The sequence below is a fragment of the Nannospalax galili genome, unplaced genomic scaffold, assembly GCF_000622305.1.
Source record: "Nannospalax galili isolate Female #2095 unplaced genomic scaffold, S.galili_v1.0 scaffold335, whole genome shotgun sequence".
NCBI lineage: Eukaryota > Metazoa > Chordata > Mammalia > Rodentia > Spalacidae > Nannospalax > Nannospalax galili.
In genome coordinates this window covers 2,739,284-2,760,590 of record NW_008337842.1, presented here as the reverse complement: position 1 = coordinate 2,760,590, position 21,307 = coordinate 2,739,284, and the positions used below count along the sequence as shown (strand labels likewise).

Here is a 21,307-nt window from a genome sequence, read left to right as displayed (position 1 = left end):
TATGTCTTTGTGGTTTACTTTTTGGGCTTGAAAAGCTGGTTCCTCTGAGCTTCCAGTTCTCTCTTTTGATTATATGTTGGAGTGGCCAGATTGCTTTTGTCTTTAGGAGTTCCCACAGAGGCCCAAGTCAGATGAGGATCAGATGTTCTCAGGCTTTCTCCTAAGTTCTGGATCCCTCCAGGAAAGATATTGTTCTCAGGAATTTGGAGGTTGGACTGGCCTGGGAGCAGGGCCCAGGAAAGATGCTGGTCTAGGGCAGCTGGTGGCCGTGCCACCCAGAGATGCAAAGGAAGATGGGGGCAGGAAGTGGCCCCAAGGGCTCCTGGGACTGCACTGAGGAGCTGGGTTGGTCCTGGAGAGAGGCCTGCAGGTTGGAGAGAGGCCTTCAGGTTGTGCAGGCCCAGGGAAGCCCACATAAAATTTTTAAAAAATTAACACCGAGTCTCTCTGACTGCAGTCTTTGCAGCATGCACTCATAATACAGAGGTGGGGAGATGGTCTCTGTCTACAGAACCCATTTCACAGTAGAAAGCAGAGCTCGCTAAGTTTTGTGAGAAAAACATTATTCTTTAATTCATCCTAAAATGTCAGCAGATTTTAATGATTAAGCAGGTGAATAATGCATTAAGCAAAACATCAATGTGTTTTGAAGCCAAATCTGGTCCAGAGCAGGGTCTTGGGAAAGTATTTGAGGAAAAAGAAAAAAAAAAGATGCCAGAAGTTAGCAAGAGAATGAAAACTTAAGTAAAAGAGTAGCGAGTGGATAAACAAGTATGAATGTATGGAAACTATCCTCTTCCTCACTCTTTCTCAGTGTCCTTGCTACCAATGGGAAGGTAAGGGCACTCCCATGATTAACATGTAGTGAAGAGACAGGAGCACTTCACTTCCTAGGAGTAAGAACTGATTCTACCAATGGACTGGAATGCCATCTGAAGCATGCCAACTGTTGGCCATAATCAGATTTTGCCATGGAGTGTGCTCTCCTTTCCCCCTGGGGAAGTAAGAAGCTACAAGGCGCAATTATTGTCTGGATTCCAAGGCCAAGATATAAAAAGCAGTATGGTTCTTGAGATGCCTACTCTTAGAAGTCAGACACCATGCTGAAGAGAAAAGTGACAGGTAGGTGTTCTAGGTGACAGCCCCAGCTGAGAGCTATCTAACAGGTAGCCTCAACTGCCAGACCTGTGAGAAAGTCTTTGAGATGCCTCCAGACTCAGCCATCATGTGATGGCCAATGCAAAAAGAGATCCAGAGGAAGAATTAAGCAAGCTAGCTGTGGTTTTCTTTTACATCATTAAGGATGATTTGGAGAGATGGCTCAGCAGTTAAGTACACTGTTCTTGCAGAAGACCCGGTTTCAAATCCCAGCAACTAACAACTGTTGGTAAGTCCAGTTCCAGGGGATCCGACAGCCTCGTCTGTCCTCCGCAGACAATGCACAACATGGGTGCACTTACCTAGATGCAGGCAATACACACATACACATAAAATAAAAAAATAAAATATTTTACTAAAAAAAAAAAAAAGTAAGGATGATTTGCTGGGTATGGTGGCACGTGCCTTTAATCCCAGCACTTGGGAGGCAGCTGGATCTCTGTGAGATCAAAATCGACAAAGCAAGTTCCAGGCCAGTCAAGGCTATAGGAAGACCCTGCATTTAAAAAAACAAAACAACAAGGAAAAAAAAAAAACCCTTTGATTTACTGTGTTTCACACCTTTAATTATGGCACTTGGGAGACAGAGGCAGGCTGAACTCTGTGAATTCCAGGCTAGCCAGGGCTACATGGTGAGACCCTGTCTTATTAAAAAAAAATAAAAATAAAAATAAAGTGAAATAACTGGACCATAAGCTTCTAACTAATCTACCTTTACAATGCTCACTACAATTATCTTATTATTTTATAGAAATAAAAGTTCTGCCTATGCTGGCCACAGGGGCTGGGGAAGATGATGGCTTCCACCAAGCAGACCACCCTGCCACACAGGACACAAATGGATAGAGGTATACAAGTGGTAGATATTTTGAACCTCCTAGTTGCCAGATTTGCAATAGTCAATCTCAATGACAACATCAGAATACTCTCAGTTAAGATCACTGAAGTTAGTTACAAAAATAATGCCAAAAACCTCTTTGAGTTTCCATAGTAGACCCACCTGTATTACTCAGGAACCTTTCACTGGAATGTTAGAAAATACTTTGCATTCTGGAGCCTCAGGAAAAAAAAGAGAACTCTTAGATTTCTCTGTACACATGGTCAAAACTACAAGATGCCTTGAGATCAAATAGAAAGAAAATAAGAGCTACGAGAATCAGCCTGGGCCTGGAAGTTACTCAACTTCAGAATTCGCTTTTTAAACCATTAGTCTTAGGACATCTCTTACATACCTAAATATAAGAGCCACATACCTAGAAGCATCAAGGAATGGTCTGTGGGCCAAGCTGATCCACTCTTCTCGATTAGATGAATATTTTGGCTCCCGAGGTGTTTCTCTCATGGTATCCAAATCTACTAAATAATGGCATTTACTGATATCAATCTGAAATAGAGAAAGGTTAATTCCTCATCAGTCATTGTGAAGGGTAAGGAATATCAAATGCAATCCCAGGAATTTCCATAAGGTTTTAAAGGAACAAACATCTAATGTTATCTGTGCTCTTTCCACTCTGTTAATAGCATCAGGGTATCTAATTTAGACTCCTAGGGGGATGGAGCATGCACTTGCTCAAACAGGGACATATGTAAGCTGTGATAGTCTGAGTTTAGTTTAGGTCCCTCTAGCCCTACAGAAACATAGGACACCAACATGAAAGCACAATCTATCTCTAGAAAACTGTCTTGTGCTCATAATTGCCCCCTTCCAGTTATCACCTCAGCCTAGAGATCTAAGAGCAAGATTAACAGATGCTAATATGTAAGGAAGCCCTGACTCTCCTAAAGGAGACAGAGAGGTTGCACTGCACCTCACAGGTAGTACAGCAGTACATGCTTGCTGTCTCCTTCAAAGAGGCAACAGAATGGACAGAGATGTGAGAACTGTCCCTGTAGCAAGGCTGAGCGCAACTGAGGTACCTCAACTGCAGGGGTGGAGAGCAGGTAAAGCACGTGATATTAGAACTAGAGTCATCCAGTTGATCACAACATGGATACTTTAGAACTCACAAGAAAACATTAATGCATTTCATCTAGACTAAACTTGAGAATGTCTGTTCATCAGTAAACATTACTGTGGGAGTGAGAAGATGAAGACAAAATTGAGACATGGCCACACATTTTGTCATCGCCACACATTTTGTCATCAAGGATCGCACTTAGGACATGGAAAGATCTGTTAATCAATAGAATAAAAGGAAACCACCCAATAAGAAATGGGAAAGTTACTGTAATAGGTATTTCAACAGATTTCTAAATGACTGAAACAGATGAAAATGTGCTCATCTAATAAGCAGAAAACAAATTGCAATGAAAAATCACAATAGAAAATGATGGTCAGTGTATAAGACAATCATACACTGGAAGGAGATTTAGATACACAAAACTTTCTAAAAACGATTTGGTGGATCTACTAAAATTTAACATTTGTATATCCTATGAACATTGTATATCCTATGACCCAAAAATCACAGGAAACAATTTAATGCCTACGTTCAGATATAAGATTAGCAAATGAAATTACAAAAAAATGATTATTTCACATACCTAAAGTGTACCTAACAGAAATTTCTCCACCAAAAGACAATTTTAAGAATGTTCAGGGCTGGGCTGGTAAGGTGATTCAGCAGGTAAAGGCACCTGCTGCAAAGCCTAAGGACCTAAGTTCAATCCCTGGGAACCAAACAGCAGAAGAAGAGAATGGACTCTATAAGCATGCTGTGGTACATGTGCACCCACATACATATCCATATGCCTACACATGTATTTACATACACACATGCACATAACACATACACATACATATACACACACACACACACACAAATAATTGTAAAAATTCTTAAAAAACAAAAGCAAGAAAATTAGATTACCTCCTGAAAGGATGTGGATGTGAGCCAAAGGAATTACTGACAAGCATTTGGGTGCTGGGAACGTCCTATTTTTTGACTTATGAGATGGTAAAATGGTTACACAGGTACTTTCTCTTCTATTATTAACTGTATACTCATATTTTTTATAGATTTTGGTTTATATGTTAGACATGAGTGAAGGCGAAGATTTTTAAAGTGCAGATATGAGTAACTTGACCACTGGCTAACAGTAACCTGCTCTTCTCTAACGTCTACCTCACAGCAATGTTCTCAGTCTCTGCCAGCATTGTTTATATGTAAAAAAGGCTTCAGTCTCACATCTGTCTCTACATATGGCTATTCCTCCAGGGGAGAGAAAGCACACTAAGAATTGACGTCAGACCCAATTCCATTCCACATAACTCTCTAAAAATGGTCCTTTGCATAAACACTTCAGGAAATAGCCTTTTTTTTTTGTCTGAACACCCACTCTGTAGCTCCCAGGCATTGTAAGAGAACATGAAACATTTTTTAAAGGCTTTACAGTGCCTTGCCTCTACCAATGAGAACGAGCAAGAGTCTTATGGCCTCATGCTAGACTCCTTCCCATGGTATGATTACAATCCCTGACCTCAGTCTGGTGTTTTCCACCCAGACACACTAGAGGTCTAGTTAAAAGTTTGGTTGGGTATAGTCTACTGTAGCTACAGAAGGTAACTAATTAATACCCACTTACCAGGCCTTATTCATCAAATTATCTCTACTTAAACTCTATTTAAATGCTAAGTAAAGGTCTTAGAAAGACACCAAAGCAAAATCATATTAATTGAGGTATTTTTAAAAACGTTATCCAATGCTTCATCTTTTGTTTTTGTTTGTTTTATTTTGTTGTTTGAGACAGGGTTTAACTCTATAACCCTGAATGGCCTGGAACTCATAACTCATAGAGATCCCCCTGCCTCTGCTTCCTAAGTGCTGAGACCAAAGGCATATGCCACCACATCTTTGGAAAACAGCTGCTGAAAACTAAAAAAGAAAAAGGCCTCCAGAAACAAGAGGGGCATGGCCAAGGGCAGCTTCTTCATTAAAAAAAGGGGGGGATTAGGAATAGAATTTTAAGTCATTAGGCCGAAATGCATTCAGATCTGAACTCTACCACAACTTAGGTGCATGATCCATACTCATTTAAGTTTTTTCACACCTCAATTTCTTCTTGTGTAAAATAAACACACCATTACTTACCTCAAAGAGTTGAAATAGGATTAAATGAAATAAACCATTTAAATAAAATTTGTAAACTCTAAAGAACAACATTAGGATATTAGGAGGAATACTGACAGCTCTGCTCTGTGAAATGAACCTGGAGCGTCAGAGTCCATTACTATGGATTATTCCAGTTTCACCTCAAGGAGAATCTTGTGCATCCACAATTGAGGTTTTGCGACAAAGGAGTAGGATGATAAAAACTGCGTCTTGGGGCTGGAGAGATGGCTCACTGGTTAAGAGCACTGAATGCTCTTACAGAGGACCCGGGTTCGATTCCCAGAACCCACATGGCGGCTATGAACCATCCTTAACTCCAGTTCCAGGGGACTCCGAAACCCTCTTCTGACCTCTGTGGCATTGCAAGACAGCGGGTGCACTCACATACATGCAGGTAATACACTCATACACATAAAATAAAAATAATAAATAAAATATTTTTTAAAAACCTGGTTCTGAGAAAGAGATGTGCACTGGCTACACTGAGCAGAATGGAGAGGAGGAGGAAGGGGGGTGGGGAGGCTAAGCCAAGGACTCTCACTAATAATGTAACACTGGATGGGAAATGGCAAAAATGGCTTCTTGAATTTCTACAGCAGTGGGAATGAAAGAGCAGTGGACAAACTTCAGAACTACTTCAAAGAAAATCAATGAATCCAAGATTTCTAACATAGAGAACTAGAGAGGAAAGGGGTTACAGTAAAGAATCAGCTCCAGCACAACCTCCTGAGGCATACTGGAAAAACTGACAGAAGCCAAAGGAACTGGAACACTGAGAGGCAGTTGCTCTCTGAATTACTTTGTCAACACTCAACGTTTCCTACTCATCCTCCAGATTTCAGCTAAAAATTATTTCCTTAAGAAAGACTTGCATCAGGCTTGGTGGCACATACTGTTATCTTGGCACTTGGGAGGCAGAAGCAGGAAAATGACAAGTTTGAAGTCAGCCTGGGCTACAGAGAAAGACTCTGTGTCAAAATATAGAAAAGGGGGTGGCAGAGAGGGAGAGAAGAGGAGGGAAAAGGAGGGAAGGAGGACTGACCTTACTGATCACTTAAAACTAGGACAGTCCCCAAAATGCAGGCTTTTATAGCAGCTTTACTGCATATTTATATAGCAGATTTATAGATTTCATCTATAAATCTATAGTGAAATCTGTATAAACACTAAGAAAGATGGGGCTATGTCTGTTTCATTCATTTCTACATTCCAAAACACTAGCATACTACAAAGCACACAGCAGGTGCTTAATAAATGTGTATTTAACAAGTGAACGCATGAAATGCATTGAGAGAGAGGAGAGAGAGAAGCTGGAGGAAGGTCAGGCATATGCCAGTAATTCCAGTACTTGAGGGAGAGGTCAGAGTAGGAGGATCAAGAGTTTGAGGACAGACTATAGACTATACAGTGAAATCCTGTCTCAAAAGATTCCCATCCCACCCATCCTCCAAAAAAGAAAAGAAAAACTGAGGAAGAGAAGGAAAAAGAGGTGGAAGGTGTAAGAATAAAAGAGAGCACGAGAAGAGGTGAGGCACAAACTACTACACACTGGAGAATAGGTTCAACCTGGCAGAAAGGCTGTGAGAAGGATGAGGACTGAGGAAAGGCAACCAGCGACGTGGTCAACATCGACATCGTGTGTATTTATTGCAGCTAGCATGCTGTGTGAGGATAAGGAAGAATTAACAGTCTAACTTATTCTTAGTGATCTCCCCTGCTGTCTATCCAGAGCCTGAGCCAAGTCTCCCAACTCTTAAAACAGGAAGGATGTGGATTTGCACTGAGGCGTCTATCAGCTGGAAATGACAGTGATGCACACACTATAAAAATAGAGCTCTCTGGCATGGGCTGGCAGACTTCCGGGAAGATCACAGAGAAACCATCTCCACACATAACACAGATCTTATTTTTCCAGTGTCATTCAAAATTCTCTGGTAAACAACTGCAGTAAAAAAAAATCTGTAAGAGTCTAAGAGGATAATGGGAAAGACCTATCAAAAGTAATTGCCTTACATTATCCAAGACAAGGATTACAGCTGAGAAAAGTAGACATTTTGCCCATAACTAAGTAAAATTAGTACCGAAATTGCCCAACAGCAGGAATGGCTGACACATGCTGTTAATTTAATACTTAACCTCTGAAGAGATGATGTCTTTGCAAACACAGTATCTCATTATCATGTCGCCTCATATGCCTCTGCAAGGAACTGGAGTGAGGCCCCAGCTTTCTCACAGCCAAGTACTGCAAGCTCTTTCCAAGGGCTGTGTTTTTCCTGGTCACCAATACATCCCTGGAGCCTGACACTACCTACCATACCTGCCACACCTCAGGTGCTTTAAAGGTCTCTGCAAAAGGAAACAAGAGCCTTAGCTACATCAGAATGCTCAGCAAATTCAAACACCACACTGCTCAAGACTTTAAGCTAGCTCTAGGTGTCAAGGTCTTCCCTTAACACTTTGAACCCTGGGGAGCAATCTATTTACTCCTCAGTGTTATATAATAAAGATCAAATAATATTATAATAAATCTAATAAACATCTCTGATTAGCAAAATTGAGTTCTAGGTCTAGTAAACTGATGACCAATTTTGAGTAAGGCTAGAAAAATCCACTGTGACAAGATTTGACTTACTTGGAAGTTGTCTAGAAACTGCAATTTAAGCAATTCCTTCTAGATTCTACCACCATAACCCTAATATACAACTCCACTGGGATGTGAGTGCACTCCTGCCACTGAGAAGGGGCTTAGAGAACCCAAAGGGAACAGAAACTAAAATGAACAAAACTCAGACTCAACAAGTGAGGCAGGAATGGTGACACACACCTGCAATCCTACGACTTGGGAGGCAGAGGCAGGCAGATCTCTAAGTTCAAGGCCAGCCTGGTCTACATGGTGAGTTCCAGGCCACCTGGGACTACAGGGAGACCCTGTCTCAAAAAAGACCAAAAACAAACAAACAAACAAACAAACAAACAAACAAACAAAAACCTCATTAACAACAGTAATCCACTCATGAGGGCAATGCCCATGACCCTAACTCCTCCCATTAGGCCCCACCTCCCAACACCACTGTTGAGGCTCAAGTTTCCAACACATGAATTTTGGGAGACAATCCAACCTATGACAGTAAACCAAACTCCAAATAGATATCCCTTGCTTTTCTCAATTCACAGACAAGATGTTAGAGATAAACGAGTCCAGTTCTCCAGAGCTTATGGAACTTCTTTTTCTTTTGGTCTTTTTGAGACAGGGTCTCCCTGTAGCTCCAGCTGTCCTGGAACTCACTATATAGACCAGGCTGGCCTTGAACTCACAGAGATCCGCCTGCCTCTACCTTCCAAGTGCTGGGATTAAACGCATGTGGCACCATGCCCAGCTGGAACTTCTTTTAAATTTAATTTTTGTGCATTTCATACAAAACACCTTAATCATCTTTATACCTCCATGCCCCATAGCCCACCAGATTTCATGCATTCTGTCATATATGTTAAGGCCTATCAAGTCAAGTTAGTGTACCCAGATGTCCCTCAGTGCAAGTTCATCCACTGGGGTCTAGTCAGCCTATATAGAGTCCCTCCCTCAAAGATCAGCCCTCACTCACCCAGCAGTAATCAGCTGCCAATAGTTCTCCAAACCCAGTCTTAGCCAAAAAACTACTGGCTTGTGGAACTTTTTGACATGAAGGACTTCTCAAAGAACATAACTTTTTATATCATTTTAACCACAGTCTCTATTATATATATATATATAAAAAAAGTACAGAGCTGAGAATGCAGCCCAGTGATAAAATACTTGCCTGGTATGCACAAGGCCCTAGATTCAATTCTCAGAACCAAAGAAAGGAAAAAGTAAAAATAAAAACAAACTCTGAGCCAGATATGGCGGTTCCTACCCGTGATCCCAGTACTGAAAAGGGATGAAGCAGGATTGAGAGTCTCAGGCCAGCCTGACTACATGACGAGACTGTGTCAAGTGAAACGGGACAGAGGGAAGGAGAAGAGAGGAGACGGAGGAACAGTTCTACTGCATGTGCTTTACCACATCTTACCATATTTGGATCAACATCTGATAATACCTGCCTCTAATATTCATAAAACCTAATTATTTCCATTTGTATCAGGAAACAGAACTGCTCAACACCCTACCTTTAGCTCTGCAATGTAGGAAGATCATCTAACCTTGTCTCAGAGGTTTGACTATGTCTCCAGAAGGCTTAGAATACCAGCCTTAAGATCCCTCTCAACTCTGGAAAGGATCACTGGAGAGAAAATAAGTTCATCAGCATTTTCAGTACACTCCACATTGTGACTCGACCCTTCTCGAAACCACTATTGCTCTTCTTAGAAACAGATGCATACTGAAAGGCAGCCCTGTTCCGGAGGTAACAAATACACAGGCTCTGCTTTCTGCACTGCCCACCCCTGAGCAATAGAAAGGCTATGTCTTACTTCAAACACTGAACAGAGCTGAAGATGCACATTTGTCATGAATGGCGAAGGCAAACAACAGCATACAGTTCCCTTCCTTTGCTGATGTCCAGGAGCTATTTAAAATCAAGAGTAGGGGAGGGGTGGAAGTGTATATCTGAAATCCCAGCACTTGGGAAACTAAGGTAAGGATCTTGAGTTGAGGGTAGCCTGAGCTACACAGAGAGCAAGCTCGAGGCCACCCTGAGCTGCACAATGAGAAGATGTCTCAAGGAAATAAAAAATAAAAATTAAAGGTGTTGGGTTGGGAACATAGCATAGTGGTAGAGCACTTGATTGGTAGTGCAAGGCCCTGGGTTCAGCAGACAAAGTGGCATTGTCGCTGTTAAATGTGTTAAAAGAAATTTAGTGGGTATGCATACTTTAAAAATCCTAAACTTGGAGGCCTAGGGAAGTTGGTAAAATGCTTCCCTAGCATGCAGGAGGCCCTAGGTTTGATCACCAGCATTGCCAAAACCAGGCATGGAATACACTTTCAATCTTACCACTCAAGAGGTGGAGGCAGGCGGATCAGGAGTTTAAGGTTATCCTTGACTGTACAGCAAGTCTGAGGTCAGCCTGGGCTCCATGAGAACCTGTCTCAAAAAAAAAACAAAGCAGAATTCTAAATTTTTACAGAGCTTATTCAACGTCAAGCATTTTATGAACTAAATGATATGATTTGGAGAGTAGAGATAGCAGATTAGACACACTGAGCACACTCCCGAGTCTCCATGAGATTGAAACGAAAGGAGCATGCTACAGGAGGTGGTGTGTTACAGACACAGGAACTACAGCCGCAAGCAGCAAAGACCAGGGGAATCCAGATACTAGAATTTAGATTTGTAAATGAAACAAAGAACTGTCACACTGGGTGCCTAGCAACCCAGTAGGAAGAAAGAAATTTCCCTTCAGCAGAGCTTTAAGCCGAAGAAAGAAGGCAGGTCTCCATGGCCAGTTCCTAAGACACAGAGCCTGGCACTCTACAGAGATATAACTGAGATGAGAGCTCTGCATAGCAAGCAGGCACTGGACAGGCCCTCAGCTTCCTGGTTACTCACGGATGCCATGGAAACCATCTTCAGGGGGCTTACTATGAAACAGAATGACTGAGGGGAAGAAGAACCTTTGCATTTTTACAGCAACAAAGCTCAATGACCTCTTTTTTACACTGGCTGAGTAAACAGCCATCCTGTGAGTGTGGGCCCAGGAAACAGGTTATAATTTGGACAATGATTTTCACACAGGTCTGTGTGGCAGAAAGTGCCCAGGGTGCTTCCAAGTGGGATGGGTAGCCAGACCTCTGGGAAGAAGAGCAGACTAACTATGTGTGAATACACGTGGAGGCCGGGACAAAGACTGGCTGGCCTGGGCAGGTAGGATCACCCAGTACCTGGGTCTCACTCCTACCCATCCCCAGAGCAAAATGCTCTGGTTGGATCACCTCCTCTCTTAGAGCCTCCGAGACATTTGGTGGAAATGCAGCCTCTGCCCAGCTATTTCCCACACCCACATGTGCACTAGCATAGCACCTCTGTACACTGGGCATCAAACCAGTCCTCCAGCTGGACCAGACGGATCAACGTGAGGGGTTTCTGAACATGCTGTGTTGTGGTCTGTGTGTGGGGGACCAGTGGCATGAATTCAGGCTTGAAGTAGTCACTGTCTGAGGTCACTGTCTTAGCTCACAAGCCAGTGTACACAGCAGGGCAAGGCTCAGCCTCCTTATGGCTTTCTTGTTTGACCTGTTCAGAACTAAAAAGAGGATGATTCATTGCCCCTTGCCCTTCCAAACAAGAAACCTGTGGAAAAAAAGCAAGTTACCTCCATCCTCCATGTCAGCAATGAATAACTACTGGCTGGACTATTACTGTTGTTCTGTCCTGTATTCATTTCCTCTTGCTATTATTTCTCATAGCTTCATCTCACATACTTTCTCTTCCCTGTCTTGCTGCTTCTCTTTTTCCCCACCTCGCTTTTCTATTATTTTATTATTAATACTTACCTTTATTAATTTTCTACTTCCTACTTTATGTTTTATTATCTTAGCTCTTTTTAATCCTTATTGGGGGTATAGTTATTTCCAACTGTTTTTATTATATTTAAATATCTCATTTGTTCTGTTTTCGTGTTTACATTGTTACTGTAACCTGCTTATTCTCTCCAGAATAGAAGTGAGGATTGCAACCTCAAGAGACCTCACATAAAACAGGATGAGAGGAGCTGGAGTGATGGCTCAGTGGTTAAGAACAGTTCTTCTAGGACCCAGGTTCAGTTCCCAGCACCCACATAATGGCTCACAAACATCTAACTTTAGTTCCTGGGGGTATAACACCCTCTTCTGACCTCCGTGGGCACCAGGCATGCACATGATATATATAGATACATGCAGGCAAAATACTCATATACATAAAATAAGAATAAATAAATCTTTAAAAAGAAAAACAGGGTAAACTATCCATCACAATAGACAAACCATAACAAAGAAACACAGAACATGAAAGTGCAAAGCATCATAACTCTTCCAAAGTTCAATTTGTTTGTTTAAGATAGGGTCTCCCTGTAGCCCCAGCTGGCTTGGGACATACTATGTAGACGAGAATGGCCTTGAACTCACAGAGATTCTCCTCCTGTTTCTGCCTCCTGAGTGCTTAGACTAAAGGCACTTGCCACCACGCCCAGCTCAAAGTTCTTAATTCTTTAGTAACTTGATCCAAAGAAATCAAGATGGTTGAAATGTTAGAAAAATAATTCAAGGGTGTAACTTTGAAATGACCAGTTACATCAGAGAGGATACACATAAACAGATTAATGAAGTCAAGAAGTAAATTGAGGGGCTGGAAATATGGCTCAGTTGTTCAGAGCACTGGCTCTCGCAGAGGACATGAGGACAGTTCCCAGCACCCATATAGGAGATGACAACTGTCATCGACTCCACTTCCAGGGGGATCTGACACTCTCTTCTGATCTCTATGGGCATTGCACACACAGGTACAACTTACATACATGCAGCCAAAACATTTAAACACATCATAAATTTTAAAAAGTAGAGCTGGGTGTGGCAGTGCACACCTTTAATCCCAGCACTTGGGAGGCAGAGGCAGGCAGATCTTTGTGAGTTTGAGGCCAGCCTGGTCTACATAGTGAGTTCCAGGACAGCTAGACTACAGGGAGACCCTGTCTCAAAAAGACAAAAAAAAAAAAAAGTAAATTCAGGACCTGGATGAAAAGCTCACAGAACTTGGGGGTTGGGGAGGCTCAATGCATCAAAGGAAAAGGTCTATGCGGATGAAAGGATCAAGAGAAAGATCAGGGACTGCAGACAAGGTAGAGGGATTACTGCAGGCAGATAGCAATAAAGAGGAAAAATAGGGGACTGGAGAGATGGCTTAGCGGTTAAGGACACTGACTGCTCTTGCAGACGACCCAGGTTCGATTCCCAGCACCCACATGGTGGCTACGAACCATCCTTAACTCCAGCTCCAGGGGAATCTGAAGCCCTCTTCTGACCTCCGTGGCAATGCACGGCACGAGCGCACTCACACATACATGCAGGCAATACACTCATACACATAAAATAAAAATAATAAATAAAATATTCTGTGAAAAAAGGAAAAATAAGTAAATGACTACAACTTCCAAGACCTCAGGAATATGATTAAGAAAACTGTCAACCAGGTGTGATGGTACATGTCTTTAATCCCAGAGACAGGTGGATCTCTGTGAGTTTAAGGCTGGCCTGGTCTTCAGAATAAGTTCTAGGCCAACAAGGGTTCCATAGTGAGACCCTGTTTCAAAACAAAAAAAAAGAAACAAAACCTGTAAGTCAGTCTTTGGTACAGAGGAGAGCTAAGATACAGTCTAATGGCACAGAACACCATTCAATAGAATTATAGCAGAAATTTTACTAAGTTCAGAGAAAGACACAAACATTCAAGTACATGAGAAGTGCTTAGTTTTGTTTTCTGCTTAGGTCTATTTGGGGCTCTCCATGTCATATTATAGTTAAAATACAAAACAAAGAAAAATTGAAAGCTGTGAGAAATGCCAAGTTATTCACAAAGGCAAATCTATTAGAGTAACAGCAGGCTTCTCAGCAGAAACTCTAAAGTTCAGGATGGACAGAATTACATACTTCAAGCTCTAAAAGCAAGTAACTGTAAACAAGATTACTAAGTCCAGCAAAGTTATCCTTTAAAATAGTGACATAAAGCAGATCATAATACAATAAAAGTAGAACTCAACAGAAAGAGAAACTACAGGAAATATACAAACACATGAAGACTTAAAAATGTGCTTCTTGATCAAGGAGGCTGAGGAGACCCCACGAGATGGACTTGAACCAGTGTCCAGTTTACAAAGAGGAGGGTCAACACAGAGGAATCATTTCCTCCAAGCTTCCAAATGAAGCCAGCCATAGTCAAGCAGGACCTTTGGCTTATCTTCACATAGGCAGAACTGGTAAAAGAAAGGAGCCAGAGGCTCCTCCCAAGCTCATGTGACCCCTGAGGAACAGATCCTGTTCACTTACCTACATGCAGGCAATACATGCATACACATAAAAATGATAAAAAAATTCAAAAGGAAAGTATAACCAAAGATTAAAGGGGCCAATATAATTTCTTATGAATCCATATGTATAGCTAAAGGCTACATAACAAGAAACAATGCCAGATAGGAGATACCTTCTTTTGAGTTTTTGGCCAGGGTGGCCCAAGGGACTCCCAGAGAGTAACCCAGCATAGAACTGGGAAAATGAACAGCAGGCCCCAATTTAATCTAAAGGAATATTGACAACTGATTGCTGCTAGAAGAGGAACAGCTGACCTTCCTAAAACAAAGACCTCTAGATAGGCTGACTAGATTCACCAGATAGACAAGTAGTGGGGAATGGCTGGGGTTGCCGACAACACAGCAGACAGTAGCAGGGATAACAGAGTATAAGGGCTCTAGTTGGGGGAGGGAGGCTATGGGAAGGTACCATCTGGGAAGTAGGTGTATAGTTGAATAAAATGGTTTGGGATGTTCTGTGTGACACACACACACACACACACACACACACGCACACACACAAATCAACAAGTTAAAAAAATGTTTTATATTTGAGGAAGAAGCATAAAAGTTTACGTGATGTTAATTACTAGAGGTGTTGAACATTACCACTGAAATCTACCCAATGACTTTATAGACATACACAGTGCAAATGATTATGACTAGTAATAATGAGATACATACAGATTAGAGATGCATGCGCCAACACCAACTTCTCAATGTTATGAGCAAAAACAATGAGTCTTTCTGTAAGAAACAGTATATTTTAGAATGAAATGGAGATCTCTTTTGAGGGTTAAAAACTCATTCAATTTTAATGTCTTACAGGGCTTATACTGAGTTCAATATTGTATAACTATTGATTCAACAGTGAACCTAGAAATTTTATAATAACTTCTGAAGGAGCTGTGTCTTTGCTCTGAAAACTGTTACTGGGCATGTTAAAGCTGTAATAATATGCTTCTAAAAAAATAAAAAATAATATCAAAACAATGTAGAAAACAGCATATCTTGAAATGGAGATCTTTAAAGGGTAAAAAATCATTCAATTTTATATCTTACAGGGTTTATACTGAGTTCAATATTGTATAACTGTAATAATTCAACTGTGAACCTCAAAATTTACAGCCACTTTTGAAAGAGATGTATCCTTGTTCTGGAGTGTGTTACTGAATATGTTAAAGCTGTAGTGAAATGCTTCTTCTAATCATGTAGTTATTAAATTTTTTTAATTAAAAAATTCTCAGTATATTTTATTTACCTATTCATTCATCAAATACTGTTGAGGTCCTCCTGTATGTTGGATACAGTTCCAGGCACAGTAGCCACAGCTATGAATAAAACCAGTCACATCTGTGCACTACTATCCTCAGGCCTCTTGGGGTAAGTCTATAGCGCAGCTCTCCATGCCGGGACTCCCTAACCCACATTCACCCTTCCATCCCTCCTGCCCCTTCTATAACAGCATATTTTAAAATGAAATGGAGATCTTTTTTAAAGGTTAAAACCTCATTCAATTTTATGTCTTAAAGGGTTTATACTGAGTACAATATTGTATAACTGTATTAAGTCACTGTAAACCTAAAAATTTACAGCCAGACTTGGAACAGATGCATCTTAGCTCTGGAAATTGTTATTGAATATGTCAATGCTGTTGTCATGAAATGCTTCCTCTAATTATGTGGTTATTAAATAATTTAAAAATATATAAAAAATAATTAATAAATTTAATAAGAAATGTAAAAAAAATGTGCTTCTTAAACAATTAGTGAGCCACTAAAGAATCCAGAAGAATTTTCTCTAGTGTTACTACTGTATGTGTTTTAAAACATTTTATTTATTATTTTTATTTTATGTGTATGAGTATATTGCCTGCCTGTATTTAAGTACACCCTTGTCACAGAGTGCTCATGGAGGTCATAAGAGGGTATCGGATCCCCTGGAACTGGAGTTATAGGAGGTTGTTAGCCACCATGTGGGTGCTAGGAATCGAACCAGGTCTGCTGCACAAGCAGCCAGTACTCTTAATCACTGAGCCATCTCTCCAGTCTCTACTGTATGCTTTTTTAAAAAAATTATTTTTTTATTGTTTGAGCATTTCATACATGTATGTAACATGCCTGGATCAAATCCAGCCCCCATTCCTTCCCCTCCAAGTCCTCTCCCCTCACCCCCACACTATTCCCTTCCAATTTTTTCATGTGTGTATTTTTTGTTTTAAGCCCAAGTCCATTCAATGGTGCTAGTATGCATATTGGTGTAAGCCCATCTACTAGAGCATGGGTAGAATCTCAAGGGCCAAATCCCTGAGGAAAACTATTTCTCTCTCTCCTAGCAGCCATCAGTTGCTAATAGCTCCTCAGTGAGGGATGGGATTTCATGACCCTCCACCACACAACCATGCTGGGATTTTGTTTGGCTTGATCTTACACAGGTTTTCTGTGCACTTTCTCAGCTACTGTAAGTTTATGTGTGCAACTGCCCTGTCATGTCTGGAAAACAGTTTTGCTGTTGATCCCTAGAAGCAGAGTGTGAATCAGATGTCCCATTTCAGGCTTAACACTCCACAGTCTCTTATTTACTACACATTGACCAGTCATGCTTTTCTGTGTTAACTGGCATACGCTGAAAAACAAGCTTCTCTGATGAGGGCTGAGAGATATACTAATCTATTGGTATAAAGCCAAGTACTTAGGAGGCAGTTTAACACTAATGTCCATTTAGCAGAATATTTATTTATTTATTTATTTATTTATTTATTCATTCATTCATTCATTCATTCATTCATTCATTCATTCATTCATGTTTTTGAAGTCAGGGTCTCCCTGTAGCCTCAGCAGGGCTGGAACTCACTATGTAGATCAGGCTGGCATCAATCTCACAGAGATCCACCCATCTCTGCCTCCCAAGTGCTGGGATCAAAGGCATGAACCACCATGCCTAGCTATTAAGCAGAATATTGGTAACAGGTTATTGCCTAGGACCTAGGACCCAAGAGGTTCCTGGCCTCATTAACTGTTCCATTTTGTACAGTGGGCTTTAAATACAACCAGAGAACTATTGGTCACTCCTACAACATTCACACCACTATTGTATCAGTGGGTCTGTCTAGCCAGGCCACTTGCTACTGTAGCTTGTTGATTATGTTACTCCCTTGGTAGCATGTATACAGTATCTCTGGAAAGAAATTTTAAAATTCCTAGGATCAAATGAAGATGAGAACACCACTTATCAGAAAATGTAAGATACAGCAAAGGCAGCTCTAAGAGGCAATTCTACAGCCATGAGAACTTCACTAAAAACCAGGGGCATGGGGCCGGAGAGATGGCCCAGCAGCTAAGAACACTGGTTGTTCTTGCAGAAGACACGGGTTCAAATCCCAGCACCCACATGGAAGCTAACAACTGTTCGTAACTCCAGTCCCAGGGGATCCAACAGCCTCTTCTGTCCTCCACGGGCATTGCACGACATGGATGCACTTACCTACATGCAGGCAATACACACATACACATAAAACTAATAAATACTTTAAAAAACTAGGGGCATTGGGACTGAAGAGATGGCTCAGTGGTTAAGAACATTGGTTGTTCTTACAGAAGACCCAGGTTTGAATCCCAGCACCCATATGGCAGCTAACAACTGTCCGTAACTCCAGTTCCAGGGGATCCGATGGCCTCTTCTGTCCTCTGCAGGCACTGTACAACACGGGTGCACTTACCTACATGCAGGCAATACTCCACACTCATACACATAAAATAAAAATAACAACAACAAAAAATAACAACAACAACAAAAAGACCAGGGGCATCACAAATGCATAGTGATGTAGTCCAGTGTCCCAAGAAAGCAAGAATAGGCCAAATACAAAATTAGTAGACTAAAAGAATAAAAGTCAGACCTGAAATTAATAAAATGGAAACCAGAAGACCAATAGAGAGGATCAATGAAACAAAAGTTGGTCCTTTCAAAAGATAAGATGGACACGCTTTTGATTAGCCAAACTAATCAAAAAGAAGAATATTCAAATTAATAAATTTAGGTTGAAAAAAATGAAAGATTATACCAGATTCCACTGAAATTCAGAGGCTTAGGGAATATTCTGAAAACTTACATTCCAATAATTTGGAAAATCTCCAAAAAACAGATCTATTAACAACTTTTCTATATGCCAATAATAACTTACTGAAGAAGATCCAAGAAAGCAGTCCTATTCCCAACAGCCTCAGAGGAGAAGAAATGAGAAGAATGAGAAGTGAGGAGTGCCCTAGCCAATGAGGTTAGAGGCCTGTACCATCAAAACTACAAAATACCGAAGAAACTGAGGAATCCTTGAGAATACACAAAGCATGATGATCATTGCCCTAGGCCCCAGGAAACTGAGCGAGGGGATAACCTGAGCGTAGGAGTTCAAGACTAGCCTAAGAGACCACTGCTGCAAGAGGTAAAGGAAAAGAGGAGGGGAAGAAGAGAAGGAAAGACAGCTCCTCTTTGTGACAAGCATGGCATGAACACCCAGGACGGCAGACCGTAACTTGCAACTCAGTAAAGCCAAGTCTGGATTGCAGCTCCGAGCTCTCAATAGCATATCTCAATACACACAAACCAACTTTCTATAAAATCCTAGACTCAGAATCCTGAGCAATCATGCAAGATTATGTGATTTATTTTACAACAAATAAACTGACAATTATTCTGTAAATTTTCCTTTATAAATCTCTGTTCTTAGAAAATATTTCAAGAATATATCTGTGATGTAGAATAAAATTCATCAGTATGACTAAAGTCATACCATTGTTACCCTCCTGTTGGGCGTGGTGGCACACACCTTTAATCCTGCAGAGGCAGGCAGATCTCTGTGAGTTCAAGGCCAGCCTGGTCTACATAGCAAGTTCCAGAACAGCTGGGGCTACAGGGAGACCCTGTTTCAAAAAGAACAAAAAAATAAAATAAAATAAAAAGAAAAGCCTCCTAAGTACTAAATTAAGGAAGGAAAAAAAAGCCAAAAAACCGCACACACAATTTTTAGAGAACTTCTGCTTCAGAGTTCAGAGTTGAGCTGTGCAAACAAAAAGTCATCAGTTTTGTATTAAAAAAAATCCATTTTTCTTTAACTTTTTAATATTGTCATTACAATTTAAAAGGTGAACAAGCCAGATGTGGTGACACATACCTGTAATTCCAGCACTCGAGAGGCTGACGCAGATGGATCACAGGTTTAAGACCAATCAACTTAGGCCATAGAGTGAGATCCCATGTTAAAAAATAAGATAAAGATGGTGGAGGGGAGAAGGCAGAGGAAACAAACACATATGCAGTTATCTGCCCTTTGGGACCTTAGAACAGAATCCAATACACAAACCTTATGTGGCATTTACCCAAGCCATTACACTAAAGTATAGATGAAAATGTAAGTTAATTTTCAGTTACCCAGAGTTGGCAAAATATGATCACAAAATATTTTGGTACTGTAGTTTTCTTGGCTTGTACAGTTAACTGACATCACTATCAGTTTCTGGTATATCTTTGCAATCTAAGAAAAGAGATTGTGTTTTGAAAAACCCAAACTTAGCTAGGCATGGTGGTGCACGCCTTTAAACCCAGCACTTGGGAGGGAGAGGCAGGTGGATCTCTGTGAGTTCAAGGCCACCCTGGTCTACATAGCCAGTTTCAGGACAGCTGGGGCTACAGAGAGACCCTGTCTCAAAAAAAAAAAAAAAAGAAAAGAAAGAAAACCCAAACCTTTTCAGTTATTTTCAAACAAATACAAATTTTAAAAATGTAAATTCAATTGATGAGGCACTACCCAAGTTAATATTTGCATCATCTATGAAATCATATGTCCTGTTCCTGGTTTCAAGTATTGGAAAGGAAGGAGAAGGACAAGAACGTAATTTTCTGGCAATTCCTACATTGGGTTTCAATTAGCAACAACTCTGTTGTTTATCTGAAATTCTGAGAATTCTCAAAATATACACTAGTAAAATTTATTCAGAGGTAAGGGTTATTTCTGTCCAATTTCTTCTACTAGCATAGAAACTTGACAGTTGGCTATAATTTCATGTGGGGATTTTTGTTGTTTTGTTTTTAATTTCTTTTTTATTGTTGTATGTGTATATGTAGGAATGTGTGATGGGTCAGAGGGTACTCTGCAATAGTCAGTTCTCTCCTTCCACCATGTGGGTCCCAGGGATCGAACTCAGATCATCAGGCTTGGCAACAAGCACCTTTACCCACCAAGCCATCTCACCAGCACATTACATGTGTTAAGAGTAAATGGATTTCAAGCTGGGAGTGGTAACACATGCCTTTAATTCCAGCAGAGGCAGAGATGAGAAGATCTCTGTGAGATCAAGGCCAGCCTGGTCTAAGTAGTGAGTTTCAGGCCAGCTATAGGTAAAGGGAGACCCTGTCTCAAAAAGACAGAAAAAAAAAAAAGTAAATGGATTTCTGAAAAAATTGAATAAAATTTTAATATTTATTTTTAATTTTTATGTATACGAGTATTTTACCCGTGTGTATGTAAGTATATCATGCGCATACAATGCCCAGAGCCCAGAAGAGGGTGCTGGATCCCCTGGAACTGGAGTTACAAATGGTTACAGCTGCCATGTGGGTACTGGGAACCAAACTGAACCCAGGTCTTCTGGAAGAACAGTCAGTGCTCTTAACCACTGAGCCACCTCTGCAGCCCCTACACTGGAACACTGTAAGATCCTTAGTGATGGGCCCTGTGTTGTCTTAAGTTGGTCTTGAACTCCTAGGCTCAAGGAATCCTCAGGCCTCAATCACCCATTTGCCTGGGACTACAGGAGCACTACCACCATGCCTGGCTTCACTGGCTTTTTAACACCTCCAGTATCTTATTTTTAATTCCAAAAGGCTCTTATTTCCTTTTCCAAACAAGTGTTTTTGTCTTATGAATCCTAATCAGGGATTTTTTTTCTTTGCTGTCTCTTACATTGTGTTTAATTCCTTTCAACTTATCTTTTTTTTTTTTTTTCCTTTATTTTTTTTAAAGG

General features: G+C 40.8%; 1 protein-coding gene across 4 annotated transcripts in view; it reads right to left on the bottom strand.

The window, feature by feature from the left end:
- Positions 1-21,307, bottom strand: part of Alg9 (ALG9 alpha-1,2-mannosyltransferase) — a 101,471-nt gene that overhangs the window by 23,451 nt on the left and 56,713 nt on the right. For all 4 annotated transcript variants that reach the window (XM_008832797.3, XM_008832798.3, XM_029563405.1 and 1 more), the window contains exon 14: positions 2,412-2,542. In XM_008832797.3, the coding sequence (XP_008831019.1) occupies positions 2,412-2,542 (131 nt within the window). The remainder of the gene's footprint in view (positions 1-2,411; positions 2,543-21,307) is intronic.